Raw genomic sequence first — 16,451 nt, 5'->3', positions numbered from 1 at the left:
ACCTTTAAGTTAATACATGCTGCATACACGTATAGATAAACACAGTATGAATGTGCTTAAAAACTGGATTTTTTTTTTAGAATTGACTGTTACTGCCAGACATTCAGTTGTGAATGTAGCTCTACATACACAGTTAACTGATATATTTAGTAATGTTAAATATATTTGATATTTGAAGTTAATATCTAAAGATAATAATTATATTTTAGTGAAAGATAGCTATTGGATATCTTTAAAACTAGCTAAACACACTAGTCATATTTCTAGGGAGGAACAGTGACAGAAAAACAGACAAGTGAAAGCACAAAAGCCCATTTATTTCACTGAATATATACAACTCTTCAATAATTGTAGTTTGGATAAAATTCATTTATGTAACATTTATCAATAATCAAATAAAATGAAAAGAATGGCAATGTGTGAAAAAGTAACTTGATTTTCCATTTAGTGTGCATCAAAATAGATAAATAAATGAAAAAAATACTGCCTTTAACTCAAAGATTATGCCTCTCATTGAGTTTTTTAAAACTGGAGAACACGACCAGTATTCATTTAAACTTGCAGAATTACACTGGTACATGTATTAGTTTAGACATATTTTGATATGATAATAGTACTTTCTCAAGAAAACTATGATGTACATTCTCAAATATTTGTATGTCTTAAGTCAGTAAAGACAACTGAACTTGCTTCTGTGATAATTTTCACCCATGTTACTTATTCACATAACCCCAATCTTATATATAAACATACAAAACAAATGCTGAAACTCTAAAAGCTGAAATGTTTCTTTTAAGCACATTAATATTAAAAGTGATGTATTTGTATATAAATGACTTCTGTCAGACTATCAAACTATCATACTTTCAAAAATTGCACCAAAGTAATACGATTTAGCAGTATCATAGCCTTTTCCACAAACATATAATATAAAGTATTAACAATGTAAATACTTAAACATGGTTGAAATGTCAAACAAACCTACTTTTTAGAAATTTTCAATATGACAACAATAATATTCCTTAAGATAACCCCACATTAACATATTAAAAACTTTTGTAAACGAGAGGTAAATAAATTGCATTTTTTTTGCTTGATTGAACATCACACTGACACAACTATAGGTCATATGGTGACTTTCCAGCTTTTCATGGAGGAGGAAGACCCCACGTGCCATCAAGCTTTATTTCAGGGAAGAACCGGCACCAAGGTAGAACCATCGACCTACCATAAGCCAGCTGGATGGCTCCCTCACATGAAAGAATTCTACACTCAAGGAGCAGTGAGAGACAAGTGGTTAGAAGCCAGCGACCTCAATCATACACGGCCACAGAGGCCTTTAAAGGCATTTTAAATGATATATATACCTTTCAATAAATACTCCTCAAAATGTGGATATTTGAAAGCACTAAGCTGTTATATTGTAATAATTATATGCGACATTCAGACATTAATTTAATTTATACATTATACATGTTCCTTTGGAATGGTTACATGGATCAGCCTGGACCTGCATTTCATTATTTGCATGAAATGATAAAAACATAAAACATACATTCTAAAATTATAACTAGATGTGTATCCATAGGACAATTGTGCCCCCCTACTTCCTGTCAATGTATATGGTTTCATGACTCTAGGCGAAACATTTTTAAGATTTATGCAACAATTTTTTGTAAACACTTCATGTGTATTTTTTAACTAAATCAAGGACCATAAATCTGGTCTGGCTGCGTGAAATCCTAAATAGAATACCAGGTGCACAACTTCACATAACAATCATCTAATGTTTAATGACTAGGTCAAATTCTTTTTGACAGATATTTAGTAGAGCAACAACTAATGCAGGGATGTTGTACTTCTGCTAAGATATTGCACAGCTTAGACAACAACATTCACCTTGACAATATTAAACCATTATTTACAGGAACAACATAATTATACACCTATGGACTGAAAACATTCGTACAACTATATATCCTGAGAATTTACTAAATACTGTTGAAACTCGATATCTTGAAGTCTGTTATCTCAAATCTTGAAAACATTTACAAGTCCCATCCCGAAAACACATGCACAAAATATTATTTCAAGTCAAACTTCAGTTATCTTGTAAGTAAAACGATCGATCCATTGGGCTTCGAGATATCATGTTTCAACTGTATCTCTTTAAAAACCCTTATAACATTAATTAATCAAAGCCTTGAAATGTCTGATGGTTGCGGGGTTTTTGGTAGATTTATTTTCTGTTTAAATGCCATTCTATGAATATTCATGAATGAGAAACAAATACAAATTTAATGTGCCTCATATCTAAGATGAACTCTGCCTGACCCAGCTTGTGATGTAACCATGGACTGGAATACATTATCATTTACAGATCTTATATAATCTAAATGGTCAGTGCGAGTGGATACAGGTTGAATAAGAACTGCTTGTTCATTGATAATTTATCCGCATTGTTCATGAATGGGACTATTTTGTGTAGCACATGAACATCCTTTGGATGTGATTTGGAATCAAATAAAGATGCTATGATTGTCAGAAATACACTTTAACTTTGGTAGCGTGATAAACCCGCAACCAAAAACAAATACTAAAAAATAATTTCATTTTGTAGAGATAAATCTTGTGGTTTTGACTGAAACTATTGTTTCTTAAACACTACAAAAATCTAAACTCTCTGGATTCCTCCTATTGACTGTTATTTTCTACAATTAACCTCTCTACAATCATAATGGGCATTAGTTGGAAATGATTTATCAATTCTACAATATCTGCAATATATACAAAGCAAAAATGAAAGACCATCAATATCAACACAGCCATTAACTAAGTAAATGAACCAATCAGACAACATGACCCGTTTAAATTTTGGTAAATTTGTACATAAGCTTGATATTTGAACTGAATTGTAACTGCAAACAAAGTGGAACTATTTCTAGCAGTTTGCAACAAGAATGTACTTCATTTGAATTGAAAGAAAGACTACAGTTTGCACACTACAAATTAGAATACAGTGAACAACAAATTTAAAATGTTATGTTTGACAATATGTCTGTAAATCTTCCGAAGGGAAGTATAGTACAAATCTGTGTTGAAATTTTACTCTTTATTTCGAATTTTCGGACACTTGTCCTTTTTCAAGAATATGGAAATATTTTTCTGACTAAGTAATATCCATGTAACATTTATATCACAGGAAATGAATAATGTTGACGTCCTGTCACTAAGACAACGTCACGTCATATCCTGTGTAAGACGTGACGTCGTTTCCCGCAAAAAGGGCAAGGTGTCAACATCATACATAACCAGAGAGCAAAAACACAATACTATATGCAGCAAGATATACAAAAATAATAATAATAATAAATAAATAAATAATAATAATAAAAAAAAATATATAATATATATATATATAATAAATAAAAACAGCAAGATAACTGTCCAATTCATTTTAAACCCCTAAAAGTTAAATATACAGGATGTCTATACGCAGTCAGTTTGAAAACTCTAGAAATGCATGCATTGTCATTTAAATGAAAGGACCCTCCATAGTTTTTAGAATTACACAAGTTAAGTTAAAGAATCCAAGGGTCACTACTGATGACTATTAACGACTTTACTGAATGCATTTTAAATATTAAGTTTTACGTTACATCCCTGGGGTGTCTTCGTGCCTAGCCTCTTTATCCATTCCTCTTCTACCATCTGTCTGTAAATGCGTCCTTCGTTAAACACCTTTTGAAGTACTGCAACCTTTACATCTTCTGCTGTATGACCCTCGAAATGCCTCATAATTGGTTTATCTGCTTGTTGACGGACATCTCTAAGATGTTCTTCTGTGCGTTCTTTCAGGGATCTTTCTGTCTCTCCTACATAAACTGTCATGTCACACCGTGAGCAGACCAGAGCATATATTAGTTTCTGTCAGTACATTTTGGAACTGAGGCTGTATTGTAGCTGCTGTTTTTGTCAGTGGACCAGACTTCTCCCATGTGGAGAGACAAACATATTCTACATTTACATAGGTTAACTGACTGCTTTTAAAGCCATGTTTGTTTTCCCGTGCACTAGGATGTCAATATATTTTTGTCTCTTCTGTAGGCAATAATGGGTGGAGATTGGAACACTTCCATCATCTTCTCAGATCTATATAAAATGTTCATATGTTTCCTAACAATTGAGTGGATATTAGGGAGCTGCTTGGTATATGTTAATACTAGTGGTACACGTTTGTCTTTTCCTTTTTTAGTCTGCTTTTGTAATAGGTCTTCTCTGTCTAAAGTATCTACTTTTGTCAGTTGCCGTTCTACTTCTTTACCACTAATCCTCTTCTGCGAAGTTGTTGTTTAAGTTCAGTTCTGTGTTTCTGGTAATCTTGCTCTTTTTCACAGATTCTCTTAAGCCTAAGACCTAAGCCATACGCCAACCCTGATTTTGTATTTGGTGGGTGATTGAGCTTTTGTGCAAAATATAATTGTTTATCAGTGGGCTTCTTATACAGGCTGGTGTAAACTTTTCCATTCTCAAGTATTACCCATGTATCTAGAAATTCTATTTTAGCTGGGCTATATCTCAGTTCAACTTGAATATCTTTGTGTATACTATTTGCATGCCTCGCAAATTTCTCAGACTTTCCTCTCCGCCAGTCCATAAACCAAATCCATCGTCTATAAATCTCTTGTAGAAAAGGGGTTGCTGGTGAAAGTTCATAAGTTTCTCATCCCAGATTCTCATGTATGAACATGCAAAATTTTTTCCTAACTTGGATCCAATAGCAATACCTTTTTCTGTATATAGTGTTTACCACCAAGGTTGAAATTATTGTTGTGAGGACGACTTCTATCATTTTTACCACATCTTCAGTTGGGCAAGCATGTTTGATCTTTTGTTGAGACCTATCCTACATGCAATCAATACCTTCTTTCTTGGGAACAGATGGATATAATTTACAGACATCAAAGCAGAATAGCAATGTACCTTCAGGAAGTGGTGTCTGAATGTTTTCAGTTGTTTATAAAGTCAGTAGTGTCCGGATGTAACTTGGTGATGAGGTTACAAATTCATTCAGTTCATGTTCTGCAAGCTCTGCCAATCTTTCAGTGGTGTGTTCATTCCATTTACAATTGACCTCATTGGCACACTCTTTTTATGAAGTTTCGGATTACCTTTTAGAGAACCAGCCTTTGGATATTTGGCAATAAGTACTGTTTCATGTCTTTTGGGATTGATCCATTTCTACTCATACTATTTACTAATTTCTTTACTTCTTTCATAGATGTCTGCGTTAGATCATTCTCGGACTCTGCGTATGAATCAACTCTCCTCCATTTCTTTCTGTAGACTATTTAGATAACTTGTTTTGTCTAGAACAACAATACCAGATCCTTGTCAGCAGGCCTTATAACAATATCATTATTGTGTAACAGGGATTGGAAAAGCTTTCTGTTCTTCAGCAGTAACATTCATCTTCCCCACCTTTTTCAAACAGTTAACTATGTCATTTTTCACCATTTCAATGTACAGGTCAAGCCACATGTCTCGGCCCTTTCCAGGCGTGAAATTGCTCTTTTTATGTTCCTTGAATTTTTTTAGGGGAGATTCTTTTGAAAGTTCTGTGCTTCATTTTTCTTTATCATAAAAAAACTCTTTGAGCCGCATCCTTCGTTCCCACTCAGCAAGGTCAGCTAATAACTTAATCTTGTCTACTTTAGTATTGTCAGGTATAAACTTAAGTCCCTTTGACAAAAGTGAAATTTGTGCATCTGTCAGAGGATGTGCAGAAAGATTGGTTACAACAGCTTCTTTTTTTGATTGCCGTATTTTCATTGTTGTTTCCTTATCAATTTGTTTTCTGTTTAAAGACCTCAGCTTCTTATCACGTGTAAATGTAGTTCCCTGTATGGCTGTAGTATAACCACTTGTTTCTGTGAGGTTGTCATGATGATTCGGATCTCCTTTCGACTTGTTTGAGCACGTATCCTCTAGATCAAACCAATCATAATGTTCTGTTTGTTTTTCTGATCTTTCAGACGTCTGTTCAAATACGCCAATCTGCTTATCTTTCTGTACTTCCTGCAGTATGTTGAAATGACTATTCTTTAAAACCAAGTGAATAAATAAAGAGTAAAATTTCAACACAGATTTGTTATGTTTGAATTGAAAATTTGCAGTTGATGCAAGAATGCACCTCATTTGAATTAAATTCGCAAAAAGCAGGAAAAACTGTACCTCATTTGAACTGGGAGATTACAGTTAGCAGGGAGTATCTCATTTGAACTGAAAGTTTGCAGTAAGCAGTTAACAGTAGGAGAGTATGCCATTTATACTGAGAATTTAAAGTTAGTATCAAGCCTGTACCTCATACGCATTGTGAATTTTAAGTTATAATCAGCAAGAAAGTACCACACTTGAATAAGGTGTTTGCAGTTAGAAGCAGAACAGCCTCTCATTTGAATTGAGAGTTGCAGCTGGCAGCAGCAATGCACCTCATTTGAACTGTTTGTTGTTGAAGCAATAACTCATACAATTTAAACAAAGAGTTTGGAGTGAGCAGCAGTTTGCAAATAGTAGCAAAATGTAACTTACTTGAACAGAAAGTAAGCAGTTAGCAGCAAGAAGAGACCTCATTTGATTTGCGGCTTGTATGAATGTGAATATTTCATACAAGAGGGTCAAGACAGCCCTGTATCTCTCATCTGATTTACTTTGTCAAACTTGATCTAGCTCTCATAAAGACAACAACTGTGACAAAGTTTCACAAAGACAAGGGATAAAACTAGCCTTGCGGGTGTTAACTAACGAGGTTTATTTGACAAAATGACCCAGTTTTTACCTCAGATATCCTAGTTTTGCACCTGACCTAGATTTCACAAAGACAAACATTTGACAAAGTTTTATGAAGATAGAAATGTGGCCTCTAGAATGTTTAAAAGGTTTCTCTATGATTTAATCTAGTTACCTTGTTTTTTTTTAAGTCTGATAACCCAGTTCTGATCATAAATCAAACTAACAAGAGCTGTCAGTGGACAGCGCGCTCGACTATTCTCAGTGCTTGATAATATAATATAAGCAATGAGTAAAACTTAACATTACAATAAGTCGAAAAGGGGCCAAAATTCAGTCAAAATGCTTGATAGAGTTGCCTCCTCCTTTTTACAGACTAGGGTCATGATGGTAAACAAGTATGCAAAATATGAAAGCAATATCTCAATGAACTTTGAAAATATTTTGGGTGGAACACAAACTTTAACATTTGTGACGCTCACGCTCGTGCTCACGCCAATGCCGGGGCGAGTAGGACAGCTCCCCTATTCTTTGAATAGTCGAGCTAAAAAACAACAACAAATATTCTGATAAAGCTTCATTTCACAAAGACAAACATTCTGACTATGTCTCATACATATTAAGTGGAAATTTGCCCAGTAGAGAGTTGACATTTTTCTATGATTTGAGCCAGACGGTGCAGTTTCAAAACTGACCAAGGCTTCATAAAGACAAACATTCTGACCAGGTTTCATATAGATCTGGTACAAAATTGGCCTCCAGAGAGTGAACAAGGTTTTTCTACGACCAGATCAAGGTACTTTCTTTATGATCACAGAAGACCAGTTTCTCACACAGCCTGAATTTCATAAAGATAAACATTCTGATCAGGTTTCAAACAAATCAAGTTGAAAATATGGCCTCCAGAGTGTTAAAAAGTGTTTTCTTTTATTTGACCTTGCATCTTAGTCTTTGACTCTAGATGACCCAGTTTCTAACTTGATCTAGATTTCATAAAGAACAAGAGGACCATGATGGTCCTGAATCGCTCACCTCTTCCCCTATGACCCAGTTTTGAGTATGACGTCGTTTTTTCTATCATTTGACATAGTGACCTAGTTTTTGAGCTCATGTGACCCAGTTTTGAACTTGACCTAGATATTATCAAGATAAAAATGCTGACCAATTTTCATGAAGATCGATTGAAAAATATGGTCTCTAAAGAGGTCACAAGGTTTTTCTATTATTTAACCTATTGACCTAGTTTTCAAAGGTACGTGACCCTGTTTTGAACTTTACCTAGATATCATCAAGGTGAACATTCTCACTAATTTTCATGAAGATCTCATGAAAAATATGGCCTCTAGAGAGGTCACAAGGTTTTTTTATTATTTGACCTACTGACTTAGTTTTTTAAGGCACGTGACCCATTTCAAACTTGGCCTAGATATCATCAAGGTGAACAAGTTTGACCCAGTTTCAAACCTGACCTATATATCACCAAGTTCAACATTCAGACCGACTTTCATACAGATCCCATGAAAAATATGGCCTCTAGAGAGGTCACAACGTTTTTTCATTATTTGACCTACTGACCTACTTTTTGACGGCATGTGACCCACTTTCAAACTTGACCTAGATATCATCAAGATGAACATTATGACCAATTTTTATGGAGATCCATTCACAAGTATGGCCTCTAGAGAGGTCACAAGGTTTTTCTATTTTTAGACCTACTGACCTAGTTTTTGACCGCACATGACCCTGTTTCGAACTTGACCTAGATATCATCAAGATGAACATTCAGACGAACTTTCATACAGATCCCATGAAAAATATGGCTTTTAGAGAGGTCATAAGGTTTTTCTATTATTTGACCTACTGACCTAGTTTTTGATGGCACATGACCCAGTTTCGAACTTGACCTAGATATCATCAAGATGAACATTCAGACCAACTTTCATACAGATCCCATGAAAAATATGGCCTCTAGAGAGATCACAAGGTTTTTCTATTATTTGACCTATTAACCTAGTTTTTGAAGGCACGTGACCCAGTTTCGAACTTGACCTAGATATCATCAAGGTGAACATTCTGACAAATTTTCATGAAGATCTCATGAAATATATGGCCTCTAGAGAGGTCACAAGGTTTTTCTATTATTTGACCTACTGACCTAGTTTTTGATGGCACGTGACCCAGTTTCAAACCTGACCTAGATATCATCAAGGTGAACGTTCTGACCAATATTCATGAAGATCTTATGAAATATATGGCCTCTAGAGAGGTCACAAGGTTTTTCTATTTTTAGACCTACTGACCTAGTTTTTGAAGGCACGTGACCCAGTTTCAAACTTGACCTAGATATCATCAAGGTGAACATTCTAACCAATTTTCATGAAGATCTTGGGAAATATATGGCCTCTAGGGAGGTCACAAGGTTTTTCTATTTTTAGACCTACTAACCTAGTTTTTGAAGGCATGTGACCCAGTTTTAAACTTGACCTAGATATCACCAAGATGAACATTCTGACCAACTTTCATAAAGATCCCACAAAAAATGTGACCTCTAGAGTGGTCACAAGCAAAAGTTTACGGACGGACGGACACCACGCGATCACAAAAGCTCACCTTGTCACTTTGTGACAGGTGAGCTTAAAACATTCTGACCAGGTGGAAAATATAGCATTTACAATATCAACAAACTCTTCTAAAATTCGGCTATGTGTCCTAGTTTTGTCCCCCAGATGAATCAGTTTTAAAGCTGACATGGATTTTATAAAAGACAAACATTCTCTTCACGTTTCATACACCCCAAGTAAAAAATATGGCCTCTGGAGTGTTTGCAAAAATTTTTCTGATTTGACTTAGGGTTCTAGCTTTCAAGTAGAGATGACCAGTTTTGTGCTTGTCCAAGAGTTTATTGCAGGTAACATTCGTACAAAATTTCCTGAAGATTGAGCCACAACTAAGACCTCGAGTGCTAACTGTGAAAATATTAACGATTGATAACAATGGAAAATGGACACGGGAGCAACACAATAGCTCACCATAAGCACTCTGGGTTCAGTTGATCTAAAATACATGTACAATTAGTTGTGATTTCATATGACTTTGCAGGTAGCCAAGTGTCTGTATTTGATTGTAATGTTAAAAACTAACAATAAGTTAAAATTCTGTCAATCAAGCATGATAATATAAAATGCAACCCACAAGCTTAAGCAAGTTGTAGTGAAATATGTAAACCTGCACTGCTTTAGGAATTATATGAATAACAGAATAGTTTGATAAGGTTTGACAAAGACTTAGTCTAAAATATCATGATTCAAGCAATTCAATGGAAATTCAAGTTCTTTAAAAATACTTATCTCCACTTGTCTATCTCTAAAAATAAATCAATGCTAAAGTTAGAAATAGTTTTAAAATTTGCCTTTTGATTTGGAACTTGAAATATCCCACCAGCTATCAAACTGAAAATTTGAACCTGAAAATTCTACTGAAGTTGAAAGAATTCCACCTCCCTTTGAAGGGAAGTAAGTACTAAATATTTTAATAGACAACAGATAGGAAACTAGTTCCTTGTAATGCAACTTTTTGTTCCTTAGAATTTGAACCTGAAAATTCTACTGAAATTGAAAGAATTCCACTTCCCTTTAAAGGGAAGTAATTACTAAATATTATAAAGGACAACAGGTAGGAAATTAGCTTCTTGTAATGTAACTTTTTTGTTGCTTAAAATACAAACCTGAAAATTCTACTGAAATTGAAAAAATCCCACTTCCCCTTAAATGGAAGTAATTACTAAATATTATAAAGGACAACAGATAGGAAACTAGCTCCTTGTAATATTTTCCCTTTAAAGGGAAGTAATTACTAAATATTATAAAGGACAATAGATAGGAAACTAGGTCCTTGTAGTATTTTCCCTTTAAAGGGAAGTAAGTACTAAATATTAATTTATAAAGGACAACAGATAGGAAACTAGCTCCCTGTAATATTTTCCCTTTAAAGGGAAGTAATTACTAAATATTATAAAGGAGAATAGATAGGAAACTAGCTCCTTGTAATATAACTTTTTGTTCCTTTAATAACTCTTTTTAGAAGGATTATACAGAAACAGAAAAAAATTATGAAATGTTGCTTACATATGACTCAACAGCTTTGATTTAATTTAAGCGGCATGTGAAAACTTATCTGCTTCAAATTTAATATCTAACTCTTAAACATTTCAAAACAAAATTAGTGTGTAAAAGCAAAATGAACACAAAGAATTCTTATACAACTGTTAGCAATGCAACAGTGAATGAGATCAGACAAAAACCACATAATAAATATCTTTTAAAAGGGTGTGCTTCCATATGTACACAATAATAACAGATAGCAACATATAACAGGGTTATGATAACAGTAGCTTCATCTTGAATGTTGTCTTTGGGCAATGTTGATTTTGCCACACCTTGATCACACGAGGCACACTAGTGATCTAGCCTTGTAAACACAGCACAGATCAAGCTACTGTTATAATGATACTTTTATCTTATACCTCCATCTTGCTTTTGTTTACTGTCTGAATCAAAAGGTGAATCAATTACCAAGACATTCCTCCAGACCAACAACAAAATTCAAAAGTTTTAAAACTGATAGCAACTGATACTAGATATACCCAAAATGATAACACAGCACTTTTTAACCTTTACCCTGCTAAATTTCTAAAATGGACTAGTCTATCATTCAAACTGGGCAGTACCATTTATTATTCAAATGGGTGTTCACTGGAAATTTACTGACTGAATAGCGAGCAGAGCAGACCAAGATGAGACTGCATGGATGTGCAGACTCGTCTTGGTCTGCACTGGTCGCAAAGGCAGAATCACTTGCCACCAGCAGGGTAAAGGTTAAACAGATATTCTGATGTGTATGATACAATGTACTTTGAAACTAAGCACTATCTTTATATGGTCATAGTTACACATTATGTACTTCATATAAAAGCAACTAATGATGTAGATTTCACTAATTTTTTTTCCATGTAGTATGAATTACTTTCATCTTATTTTTTAAGTTTAGAACTATTTATTTTGACAGTAGTTTTATACTCATAGGGCACAAATCTGTATACTTAAGCTTTGGGATACATTTCAGTATAAATACTGAAAATGCTAACTAGGCTATTTAGAAATGTACAAAAACAAGAGCTAAAAATTTAATCTGTAAGTTTGAAGAAAAACAATTCCCTAAAAAGATACTTAGTAATAGTAAGTATCAATAAATTTCCCAAAATACAAAGGTTTACATTTTGTATAAATGTATTGAGACAATGAGAATATAAAAACATAATTATGCTTGTAAGTTTGAATAATAATTATTTTCTGAAAAATGCAATCTTCTCAAAATAGTTGACTATTTAGACCAATGCCCCCAAAAATGAACACTATACCCCATTCCAGACAACCAAGTACAAAAAAAAATGTTATTATGATGTTCAAAGCCTCAAAAAGGTGTTTGTTTAGGGTGACACCTTCAAAACTTGTAGTGAGGGTAGTTGGGCCATTCTTTATAGACAGGACATCAGAAATCTTTAGGTTCTCTGGTCAGAATTGCTAGTGTCATACCTAGTAGATAGAAATCATAAGAAATTGTATTTACTAATCAAACGTCTTTTTCAAATTTTTGCCCTTTAAAACTTCCTTTTTGCTTATGAAAATTTTGTTACATGCAATGGAAGTTTTTTGGGGTTTTTGGGTCCCGTCACCCTAAACAAACAACTACCTTTGGCCATATATTATATGAAACATACCGGTAAATCATTCTCGAGTATCTTGTATCAGCAATACAGCAGCTTACTTATTTTAAAATGAGAATGTTAAAATGTTCATTAAGTTACAGAGCTTGCAAATTTTACTATAAAACAAGAGCTGTCTCCATAGGATGACACATGCCCCCGATGGCACTTTGAATGAATAGTTATGGCCGATGTTAGAGTTTAGGATCTTTGACGTACGGAGCTGGGTCTTGCGCGCGACATGTCGTCTTACTGTGTCACACATTCATGCATAGTTATTTTAAAATCCATGCATGAATGACAAAGATATGGACCGGACATGCCCATCAATGCACTATCATGAAAAATGACCTTTAACGTCTAAGTGTGACCTTGACCTTTGAGCTACGGACCTGGGTCTTGCATGTGACACGTCATCTTACTGTGGTACACATTCATGCCAAGTTATTTGAAAATCCATCCATCGATGACAAAGATATGGACCGGACACGCCCATCGATGCACTATCCTTTAGCGTCTAAGTGTGACCTTGACCTTTGAGCTACAGACCTGGGTCTTGCGCGCGACACGTCGTCTTACTGTGGTACACATTCATGCATAGTTATTTGAAAATCCATCCATCAATGACAAAGATATGGGCCGGACACGCCCATCAATGCACTATCCTTTAACGTCTAAGTGTGACCTTGACCTTTGAGCTACGGACCTGCGTCTTGCGCGCGACATGTCGTCTTACTGTGGTACACATTCATGCCAAGTCATTTGAAAATCCATCCATCGATGACAAAGATATGGACTGGACACACCCATCAATGCACTATCCTTTAACGTGTAAGTGTGACCTTGACCTTTGAGCTACGAACCTGGGTCTTGCGCACGACACGTCGTCTTACTGTGGTATACATTCATGCCAAGTTATTTGAAAATCCATCCATCGATGACAAAGATATGGACCTGACATGCCCATCAATGCACTATCCTTTAACGTCTAAGTGTGACCTTGACCTTTGGGCTACGAACCTGGGTCTTGCGCACGACACGTCGTCTTACTGTGGTACACATTCATGCCAAGTTATTTGAAAATCCATCCATCGATGACAAAGATATGGGCCGGACACGCCCATCAATGCACTATCCTTTAACGTCTAAGTGTGACCTTGACCTTTGAGCTACGGACCTGGGTCTTGCGCGCAACATGTGGTCTTACTGTGGTACACATTTATGCCAAGTTATTTGAAAATCCATACATTGATGACAAAGATAAGGACTGGACACGCCCATCAATGCACTATCCTTTAACGTCTAAGTGTGACCTTGACCTTTGAGCTACGGACCTGGGTCTTGCGCGCGACACGTCGTCTTACTGTGGTACACATTCATGCCAAGTTATTTGAAAATCCATCCATCGATGACAAAGATATGGACCGGACACGAAAATTGCGGACAGACTGACAGACGGTTCAAAAACTATATGCCTCCCTTTGGGGGCATAAAAATAAAGTCCAGCTAGACAACTGTAAAATCATTTAACTTTGCTGGCATACAATTCTGTGGTTTCCTCAAAACATTTCACCATACCACAAGTCTGCTCTACTGATTTTGTCAAATTGTCAACCGGCATGTTTAATTGACATATCACCATACCACAAGCCTGCTCTACTTATTTTGCCAAATTGCCAACCGGCATGGAAATCTCTACTTTCTATCATAGATATTATGCATTAGGAACTACAGGTCCAATATTAGTTGTCTTTCATTGTAAATCAAAGTAATAACCAACACAAAATTTTAATACAGAATTAAAATAGTGGACCTGTAGAGAGTGAAGGACAATTGGCATTTTCTGCTTGATTACATAGTCTCAATATGAGCTGCGCCATGAGAAAACCAACATAGTGGCTTTGCGACCAGCATGGATCCAGACCAGCCTGCGCATCTGCACAGTCTGGTCAGGATTCATACTGTTCGCTTTCAAAGCCTATTGCAATTAGAGAAACTGTAAGCGAACAGCATGGATCTTGACCAGACTGCGCCGATGCGCAGGCTGGTCTGGATCCATGCTGGTCACAAAGCCACTATGTTGGTTTTCTCATGGCGTGGCTCATATGTGATTTCGTCATTCTCTAGTCGTTAAAAAGAAGCAACTGTCTCTTATTTCTGAAAGATCCCAAAGCAGCATACTAGATTATATAATCACATGGAAACTGCAAGCTCTCAGTCTGGTATTAATTCTTCATTTCCAAAACCTTCCTGTATCATGTCAATTGCTCCAACGTAACTGCAAGAAGACAAGGAATGTTTCTACCTCCATACTGCTTTATAACTAAAAATATCTTATATTAAAAACTTTTTCTCCACTCCTGTTGTTTTTTTCATATGGGACTGATTTTTTGACTTTAATTTTATTTACTAATGAACTGAAAGACTTTTTAAAATCTTGGACCACTTTGCTGTTCTAACTCCAAGTCAGTGCCTCATGACTATGATATATCTTTTTTCAGTTATAATCACATAAGAATATAATTTGGGGTGGGGGTTTGTGGACTCAGGTGGAACAGCAGCCGAACCCTCCACCCACAGATCTTGAATCCAGATTTACGCGTCCTGAATCAGCAGCGCTGTCCAGTGTTACATCACCACCATATCTTCTCATCAGTTCCTGAAATTCATGAATGAGAATTAAAAAAAATGATTTTCTTTATACAAATTTATATATTGATTGTGAAACAAGTTCTACAAACTGATAGTGACCATTACTGAGAAAGTATCAGAGGAGAGGAGCCAGTTTCCCATTTAACCTTTACCCTGCTAAATTTCTAAAATGGACTAGTCCATCATTCAATCTGGGCATTTTATTATTCTAAGGGGTGTTCACTGATAGTTTACTGACTGAATAGCGAATAGTGCAGATCATGATCGGCCACGGATATGCAGGCTGATCTTGGTCTGCACTAGTCGCAAAGGCAGAATCACTAGCTGCCAGCAGGCTAACGGTTAATACCTAGTGCCAAGAAATGGAGAAACTGGTACCATTTAAAAAAAATAAAAATTCTTTGGTGTGACGTGGTCAAGAAGCAAACCAACAAGCTTATGCACTTAAAAAGGCATTTCCATCCCTCGTCTACCAAGGCAGTTCAAAATGATTAAAAGACAAATATTGATGTTACTTCTCACAGCTGTGATAAAAAAATTATCATTATGATTTAAAAGCTCTTTGAAAAGCAAGTTTTAACTGGTGCCTTCAAAATAGCTTTCACACGATCAAGACTTGCGTGAAGTAACCAGCACAGTTAAGATAAAGTATAAAAACCTTCTCACAGATTATTATACGCCCGTTTGAAAAACGGGACGTATTATGGGAACGCCCCTGGCGGGTGGGCGGGCGGCGTCCACAGACTTTGTCCGGAGCATATCTTCTACATGCATGAAGAGATTTTGATGAAACTTGGCACAGTTGTTCACTATCATGAGATGGAGTGTCATGCGCAAAAACCAGGTCCCTAGGTCTAAGGTCAAGGACACACTTAGAGGTCAAAGGTCAAATTCAAGAATGACTTTGTCCGGAGCATATCTCTTCATGCATGGAGGGATTTTGATATAAACTTGGACAAATGTTCACCACCACGAGGCGGTAAGTGTCAGCGCAAGAACCAGGTCCTAGGTCTAAGGTCAAGGTCACACTTAGAGGTCAAAGGATACAAGAATGAAAACCTTGTCCGGAGCATTTCTTTTTCATGCATAGAGGGATTTTGATATAACTTTGCACAAATGTTCACCACCACGAGGCGGAGTGTCATGCGCAAGAACCAGGTCCCTAGGTCAAAGGTCAAGGTCACACTTAGAGGTCAAAGGATACAAGAATGAAAACCTTGTCCGGAGCATTTCTTTTTCATGCATAGAG

General features: G+C 35.9%; 1 protein-coding gene across 1 annotated transcript in view; it reads right to left on the bottom strand.

Moving 5' to 3' along the window:
• Positions 1–11,957: 11,957 nt before the first annotated feature.
• Positions 11,958–16,451, bottom strand: part of LOC123528615 (ras-related protein Rab-43-like) — a 38,959-nt gene continuing 34,465 nt past the window's right edge. Inside the window, exon 4 of the mRNA XM_045308459.2 lies at positions 11,958–15,209. Coding sequence (XP_045164394.2) covers positions 15,096–15,209 — 114 coding nt within the window. The 3' untranslated portion in view covers positions 11,958–15,095. The remainder of the gene's footprint in view (positions 15,210–16,451) is intronic.

This window comes from Mercenaria mercenaria, chromosome 13, assembly GCF_021730395.1.
Source record: "Mercenaria mercenaria strain notata chromosome 13, MADL_Memer_1, whole genome shotgun sequence".
NCBI lineage: Eukaryota > Metazoa > Mollusca > Bivalvia > Venerida > Veneridae > Mercenaria > Mercenaria mercenaria.
The sequence above is the reverse complement of the archived record's forward strand: the minus strand, read 5'-3'. Positions and strand labels throughout refer to the sequence as shown.